Genomic DNA, 8,730 nt, shown 5'->3' with positions numbered 1-8,730 from the left:
ACTGTCTATTATCTATCCTTTACCCCTACCTACAGTATACTGCTGTTACTGTCTATTATCTATCCTTTACCCCTACCTACAGTATACTGCTGTTACTGTCTATTATCTATCCTTTACCCCTACCTACAGTATACTGCTGTTACTGTCTATTATCTATCCTTTACCCCTACCTACAGTATACTGCTGTTACTGTCTATTATCTATCCTTTACCCCTACCTACAGTATACTGCTGTTACTGTCTATTATCTATCCTTTACCCCTACCTACAGTATACTGCTGTTACTGTCTATTATCTATCCTTTACCCCTACCTACAGTATACTGCTGTTACTGTCTATTATCTATCCTTTACCCCTACCTACAGTATACTGCTGTTACTGTCTATTATCTATCCTTTACCCCTACCTACAGTATACTGCTGTTACTGTCTATTATCTATCCTTTACCCCTACCTACAGTATACTGCTGTTACTGTCTATTATCTATCCTGTTGTCTGGTCCCTTTACCCCTACCTATGTGTAGATATCTACCTGAATTACCTCCTGCACATCGTCTTGGTACTCCCTGTATATAGTCATGATATTTTTGTTCGCTATTCACCGTATTGCCACTATCTCAATTCATTTTTTAACTCTGCATTGTTGGAAAAGGACCTGTAATTCAGCATTTCACTGTTTGTTTATGAAGCATGTGACTAATAACATTTGAAATATTGTCTAGTTTGCACAACTTCCTGCTAAAACTTCCTGCTTTACTCTGATAGGACATCCTAACACAGCCCTGTCCTTTCCGTCCACACCCTTCTTGTTGATTTGAATGGTTGCTTTTCCTTCTCAGGTTTGATGGGATTGGTGAGAAAGTAAAGGATTGTCGTCCAATGAAACGTCTCATTCAAGGACACGTGACAGGAAGCAGGATCACTACTGATAATAATAACAATAAGTGCTTTTGTTGTTGTTGTTTGTTTACAATATCAAAAAAAAAAAAAAAAAAACACACTGAAAAAGAAAGTTGAAAAAGCTAAAAGCCTATTGCACAGGTTTTTATTTGATACAAAAATGTAGAATATACAGATTAGTTGAAACAAATACATAAACATTATGAATGTACTGAGCATAAACGAATTGAAAAACAATGTGCAGCCAACCCTCAAAGACTCTAGCGTCAATCTGCTGTTTTATATGGACAGTATCCATAGAAGTCCACAGGAGCAGTCTATATATGCTTCCCAAATAGCACCCTATTCCCTATGTAGTGCACTACTTTAGACCAGAGCCCTATGGAGCCCTATTCCCTATGTAGTGCACTACTTTAGACCAGAGCCCTATTCCCTATATAGTGCACTACTTTAGACCAGAGCCCTATGGCACCCTATTCCCTATATAGTGCACTACTTTAGACCAGAGCCCTATGGAGCCCTATTCCCCATGTAGTGCACTACTATAGACCAGAGCCCTATTCCCCATGTAGTGCACTACTTTAGACCAGAGCCCTATTCCCTATATAGTGCACTACTTTAGACCAGAGCCCTATGGCACCCTATTCCCTATATAGTGCACTACTTTAGACCAGAGCCCTATGGAGCCCTATTCCCCATGTAGTGCACTACTATAGACCAGAGCCCTATTCCCCATGTAGTGCACTACTTTAGACCAGAGCCCTATTCCCTATATAGTGCACTACTTTAGACCAGAGCCCTATGGCACCCTATTCCCTATATAGTGCACTACTTTAGACCAGAGCCCTATTCCCTATGTAGTGCACTACTTTAGACCAGAGCCCTATGGCACCCTATTCCCTATATAGTGCACTACTTTAGACCAGAGCCCTATTCCCTATGTAGTGCACTACTTTAGACCAGAGCCCTATGGCACCCTATTCCCTATATAGTGCACTACTATAGACCAGAGCCCTATAGAACCCTATTCCCTATGTAGTGCACTACTTTAGACCAGAGCCCTATGGCACTATATAGGGTGCCATTTGGGAAGCATGTTATTACTGATCGTTAGATCAATCCATTTTCTTCTTCTCCTCTTAATGTTTAAAGACCACTCTTGAACCTTTAACCTTTAACCTGATCCCAGGTCACACAACGACTTCACTAGGTGATTATTTGTTTAAAAAAAAGTGCCTCAACAAATATAATGGAACAGCAGATACAGGCAGATACAGGGCATTCAGACCACTTGACATTTTCCACATTTTGTTACGTTACAGTCTTACGCTAAAATTAATTTCATATTTTTTTCCCCTCATCAATCTACACACAATATCCCATAATGACAAAGCAAAAAAATTGTTTTTATAAATGTTTGCAAAAACTGAAATATCCCATTTACATAAGTATTCAGACCCTTTACTCAGTACTTGTTGAAGCACCTTTGGCAGCGATTACAGCCTCCAGAATCTTGTATCCTAAGGTCTGAAAGTCCATTAGGTGCCTTTTGGTAAACTGCAAGTGGGCTGTCATGTGCCCTTTACTGAGAAGTGGCTTCCATCTGGCCACTCTACCATAAAAGGCCTGATTGGTGGAGTACTGCAGAGATGGTTGTCCTTCTGGAAGGTTCTCCCATCTCCAGAGGGGAACTCTGGAGCTCTGTCAGAGTGACCATCGGTTCTTGGTTACCTCCCTGACCAAGGCCCTTCTCCCCCGATTGCTCAGTTTGGCCGGGCGACCATCTCTGGGAAGAGTCTTGGTGTTTCCAAACTTCTTCCATTTCAGAATGATGGAGGCCACTGTGTTCTTGGGGACCTTCAATGCTTCAGAAATGTTTTGGTACCCTTCCCCAGATCTGTGCCTCGACACAATCCTGTCTCGGAGCTCTACGGACAATTCCTTCAACCTCATGGCTTGGTTTTTGCTCTGACATGCACTGTCAACTGTGGGACCTTATATAGACAGGTGTGTGCCTTTCCAAATCATGTCCAATCAATAACTATTCACCCCTCAAAGTCAATACTTTGTAGAGCCCCATTTTGCAGCAATTACAGCTACACGTCTCTTGGGGTATGTCTCTATAAGCTTGGCACATCTAGCTACTGGGATTTTTGCCCATTCTTCAAGGCAAAACTGCTCCAGCTCCTTCAAGTTGGATGGGTCCCGCTGGTGTACAGCAATCTTTAAGTCATACCACAGATGATTCTCAATTGGATTGAGGTCTGGGCTTTGACTAGGCCATTCCAAGACATTTTAAATGTTTCCCCTTAAACCACTTGCGTGTTGCTTTTGCAGTATGCTTAGGGTCATTGTCCTGCTGGAAGGTGAACCTCCGTTCCAGTCTCAAATCTCTGGAAGACTGAAACAGGTTTCCCTCAAGAAACTCCCTGTATTTAGCGGCATCCATCATTCCTTCAATTCTGACCAGTTTCCCGGTCCTTGCCGATGAAAAACATTCCCACAGCATGATGCTGCCACCACCATGCTTCACTGTGGGGATGGTGCTCTCGGGATGATGAGAGGTGTTGGGTTTGCTCCAGACATAATGTTTTCCTTGATGGCCAAAAAGCTACATTTTTGTCTCATCTAACCAGAGTACCTTCCTCCATATGTTTGGGGAGTTTCCCACATGCCTTTTGGTGAAAACCAAACGTGTTTGCTTGTTTTTTTCTTTAAGCAATGGCTTCAGGGTTATCTTTGGTCTCTTTGTTGCCTCTCTGATTAATGCCCTCCTTGCCTGGTCCGTGAGTTTTGGTGGGCAGCCCTCTCTTGGCAGGTTTGTTGTGGTGCCATATTCTTTACATTTTTATATAATGGATTTAATGGTGCTCCGTGGGATGTTCAAAGTTTCTGATATTTTTTTATAACCCAACCCTGATCTGTACTTCTCCACAACTTTGTCCCTGGCCTGTTTGGAGAGCTCCTTGGTCTTCATGGTGCTGCTTGCTTGGTGTTGACCCTTGCTTAGTGGTGTTGCAGACTCTGGGGCCTTTCAGAACACAGGTGGACTTTATTTCACAAATTATGTGACTTCTGAAGGTAATTGGTTGCACCAGAACTTATTTAGGGGCTTCATAGCAAAGGGGGTGAATACATACCACTTATCCATTTTGTATTTTTTGAAACAAGTAATTTTTTCACTTCAACATTTTGGACTATTTTGGGTATATCCATTATATAAAATCCAAATAAAAATCTATTTAAATTACAGGTTGTAATGCAACAAAATAGGAAAAACGCCAAGGGGGATGAATACTTTTGCAAGGCACTGGATATAATGGGACAGCATATATAATGGGACAGCATTTATAATGGAAAAGCATTTATAATGGGACAGCATTTATAATGGAACAGCATTTATAATGGGACAGCATTTATAATGGGACAGCACATATAATGGCACAGCACATATAATGGGACAGCATTTATAATGGGACAGCATTTATAATGGAACAGCATTTATAATGGGACAGCATTTATAATGGGACAGCACATATAATGGCACAGCACATATAATGGCACAGCACATATAATGGGACAGCATTTATAATGGAACAGCACCTATAATGGGACAGCATTTATAATGGAACAGCATTTATAATGGGACAGCAGGTATAATGGGACAGCATTTAAAGCCAATGTTGCTTTAGCATAGCTAGGTTCTGTTTAAAGCAAGTTCTTCAAAGTAAAGAAACCTTTTAGAAATGCTTCTTTCTTGCTAATTGATTATCTTTCTTTGATTCATTTCACATCGTTTCTTCTCCTGACAGAATGGTACCCAGGAAACTCAGAATACTAGAGCATGCTGCCATGGGCAAAGGTAGTGCACTATATAGTGAATAGGGTCAATTTGAGACACAGCTGTAGCCATCTGTAGACACAGTCCTTCTCTGGCCACACCCTCCTCAATGTATCCTTCTGTAGACACAGTCCTTCTCTGGCCACACCCTCCTCAATGTAGCCTTCTGTAGACACAGTCCTTCTCTGGCCACACCCTCCTCAATGTAGCCATCTGTAGACGCAGTCCTTCTCTGGCCACACCCTCCTCAATGTAGCCATCTGTAGACACAGTCCTTCTCTGGCCACACCCTCCTCAATGTAGCCATCTGTAGACACAGTCCTTCTCTGGCCACACCCTCCTCAATGTAGCCTTCTGTAGACGCAGTCCTTCTCTGGCCACACCCTCCTCAGTGGGTTTCTTAAAATCGGAAGTAGCCAGTTAATTTGTTAATTTGTTAAAGTCACTGAAGTAGCTGTCCACATAAGAGTTAGTTAGTAATCAGCTATTTTGGCTCATCAGCTGGCGCTTATGACCACACTTCTCTGGCCACTCCCTCTAGCCACACACCCAGGGGTCAGGGTTCACAGGCAGGTAATGCCAGGGTCACAGGGGTCAGGGTTCACAGGCAGGTAATGCCAGGGTCCCAGGGGTCAGGGTTCACAGGCAGGTAATGCCAGGGTCACAGGGGTCAGGGTTCACAGGCAGGTAATGCCAGGGTCACAGGGGTCAGGGTTCACAGGCAGGTAATGCCAGGGTCACAGGGGTCAGGGTTCACAGGCAGGTAATGCCAGGGTCACAGGGGTCAGGGTTCACAGGCAGGTAATGCCAGGGTCACAGGGGTCAGAAGTCATGGCAGCGGTGGTAGTCCCGCCCCCCACCAAGTAGACAGCAGTGGAGGACTTGGAGCGAGGAGCCTTGGCAGCGTCCTTGTTGTTCACCACGCCCACCGGGGTATCCGTGGAGACCACCCAGGTGGTGGGACGCCACCTCTTCAGGGAGTACGGTGTCTTGACGCGACGCTTGATCTTCTCACCTGACCCTCCCTGGTCGTCCAGTGACGAGCCGTCACCTGGGAGGAGACGGACAGGTGTTATTAGGGAAAATGAGAATGGCATTTACGATGAGTCTCAAATGGCATCAATACAAAGCAGCAGAGTGGAGAATGACACGTTCAAACATCCATACAAAGCAGCAGAGTGGAGAATGACACGTTCAAACATCCATACAAAGCAGCAGAGTGGAGAATGACACGTCCATACATCCATACAAAGCAGCAGAGTGGAGAATGACACGTCCATACATCCATACAAAGCAGCAGAGTGGAGAATGACACGTTCAAACATCCATACAAAGCAGCAGAGTGGAGAATGACACGTTTATACATCCAGTCCCAGAATGCTGCTCTCTAGTGATAGGGAAATGTACCACTGCTGATAGTATTTGTCACACACACACACACACACACACACACACACACACACACACACACACACACACACACACACACACACACACACACACACACACACACACACACACACACACACACACACACACACACACACACACACACACACACACACCCCCACACACTCCTTGGCGTCAAAACAGCAGTAACCACAGGAAACACATTGCGGTGTGACCTTTCCAGACCAAACAAGCAGTAAACTAAAGTCCTGCTGGCTGTTTGAATAACAACACCATTTCTTATTGTCTCAGGCAACACACCTCCTGGAACGTGGAAACACCAAATAGTCATTTGACTGTGAGTCTTGTTGTGATTGACCTGTGTTACTGTACTAGGTCAGATATAGCCTGGTCTCAGATCTGTACTAGGTCAGACATAGCCTGGTCTCAGATCTGTACTAGGTCAGACATAGCCTGGTCCCAGATCTGTACTAGGTCAGACATAGCCTGGTCCCAGATCTGTACTAGGTCAGATATAGCCTGGTCTCAGATCTATACTAGGTCAGATATAGCCTGGTCTCAGATCTGTACTAGGTCAGATATAGCCTGGTCTCAGATCTGTACTAGGTCAGATATAGCCTGGTCCCAGATCTGTACTAGGTCAGATATAGCCTGGTCTCAGATCTGTACTAGGTCAGATATAGCCTGGTCTCAGATCTGTACTAGGTCAGATATAGCCTGGTCTCAGATCTGTACTAGGTCAGATATAGCCTGGTCTCAGATCTGTACTAGGTCAGATATAGCCTGGTCCCAGATCTGTACTAGGTCAGATATAGCCTGGTCTCAGATCTGTACTAGGTCAGATATAGCCTGGTCTCAGATCTGTACTAGGTCAGATATAGCCTGGTCCCAGATCTGTACTAGGTCAGATATAGCCTGGTCTCAGATCTGTTTGTGCTGTCTTGCCAACTCTGGTCATTAACAAGACAGCGCAAACAGACCTGGGATCAGGCTAGGTCATAGTGTGCATCCCAAATGTCAATCTATTCCCTATATAGTGCACTACTATAGACCAGAGCCCTATTCCCTATATAGTGCACTACTTTAGACCAGAGCCCTATTCCCTATATAGTGCACTACTTTAGACCAGAGCCCTATTCCCTATATAGTGCACTACTATAGACCAGAGCCCTATGGAACCCTATTCCCTATGGAGTGCATTACTTTAGACCAGAGCCCTATGGAACACTATTCCCTATGGAGTGCACTACTATAGACCAGAGCCCTATGGAACCCTATTCCCTATGGAGTGCACTACTTTAGACCAGAGCCCTATGGAACCCTATTCCCTATGGAGTGCATTACTTTAGACCAGAGCCCTATGGAACCCTATTCCCTATGGAGTGCACTACTTTAGACCAGAGCCCTATGGAACCCTATTCCCTATGGAGTGCACTACTTTAGACCAGAGCCCTATGGAACCCTATTCCCTATGGAGTGCACTACTTTAGACCAGAGCCCTATGGAACCCTATTCCCTATGGAGTGCACTACTTTAGACCAGAGCCCTATTCCCTATATAGTGCACTACTTTAGACCAGAGCCCTATGGAACCCTATTCCCTATGGAGTGCACTACTTTAGACCAGAGCCCTATGGAACACTATTCCCTATGGAGTGCACTACTTTAGACCAGAACCCTATGGAACCCTATTCCCTATGGAGTGCACTACTTTAGACCAGAGCCCTATGGAACCCTATTCCCTATGGAGTGCACTACTTTTGACTAAAGCTCAACTCTATGGACTCTGGTCATAAGTAGAGACCTATAATTAACAAAAATGTAAATTATTAATCCCATTATTAATCCCCTCCCCAGCGGCTGGGCCTGGTTCCTCAGCGGCTGGCTGTGTTCTCATCTCACCTGAGGAGCTGTTGTGTGAAGAGGCAGAGAGGTCCAGGGAGGCAGAGAGGTCCAGGGAGCAGGGTCTCTCAGGTCGTCTGGGTTTGGGCTGTCGGAGCTGGGCAGCCTCCTGCTGGGGCTCTGGGACTGTTGTTGCTGATATAGGAGCAAAGACAGGGAGATGGACAGAGACAGGGGGAGTGACAGGGACATGAGGAGTGACAGAGACAGGGGTAGGGACAGAGACAGGTGTAGGGGTGGGGGTAGGGACAGAGACAGGGACAGTGACAGGGACATGAGGAGTGACAGAGACAGGGGTAGGGACAGAGACAGGGACAGTGACAGGGACATGAGGAGTGACAGAGACAGGGGTAGGGACAGAGACAGGGGTAGTGACAGGGACATGAGGAGTGACAGAGACAGGGGTAGGGACAGAGACAGGTTTAGGGGTGGGGGTAGGGACAGAGACAGGTTTAGGGGTGGGGGTAGGGACAGAGACAGGTTTAGGGGTAGGGACAGAGACAGGTTTAGGGGTGGGGGTAGGGACAGAGACAGGTTTAGGGGTGGGGGTAGAGACAGGTTTAGGGGTGGGGGTAGGGACAGGTTTAGGGGTGGGGGTAGGGACAGGTTTAGGGGTGGGGGTAGGGACAGGTTTAGGGGTGGGGGTAGGGACAGGTTTAGGGGTGGGGGTAGGGACAGA

At 45.6% G+C, this 8,730-nt stretch overlaps 1 protein-coding gene across 1 annotated transcript in view; it reads right to left on the bottom strand.

The window, feature by feature from the left end:
- Window positions 1–1,012: 1,012 nt before the first annotated feature.
- Window positions 1,013–8,730, bottom strand: part of LOC129821559 (bone morphogenetic protein receptor type-2-like) — a 120,720-nt gene continuing 113,002 nt past the window's right edge. Inside the window, exons 15-16 of the mRNA XM_055879221.1 lie at window positions 8,052–8,609; window positions 1,013–5,791 (exon numbers count right to left, since the gene is read on the bottom strand). Of these exons, the coding sequence (XP_055735196.1) occupies window positions 5,532–5,791; window positions 8,052–8,609 (818 nt within the window). The 3' untranslated portion in view covers window positions 1,013–5,531. The remainder of the gene's footprint in view (window positions 5,792–8,051; window positions 8,610–8,730) is intronic.

This window comes from Salvelinus fontinalis, chromosome 23 (assembly GCF_029448725.1).
Source record: "Salvelinus fontinalis isolate EN_2023a chromosome 23, ASM2944872v1, whole genome shotgun sequence".
In the NCBI taxonomy this organism is placed as follows: domain Eukaryota; kingdom Metazoa; phylum Chordata; class Actinopteri; order Salmoniformes; family Salmonidae; genus Salvelinus; species Salvelinus fontinalis.
The sequence above is the reverse complement of the archived record's forward strand: the minus strand, read 5'-3'. Positions and strand labels throughout refer to the sequence as shown.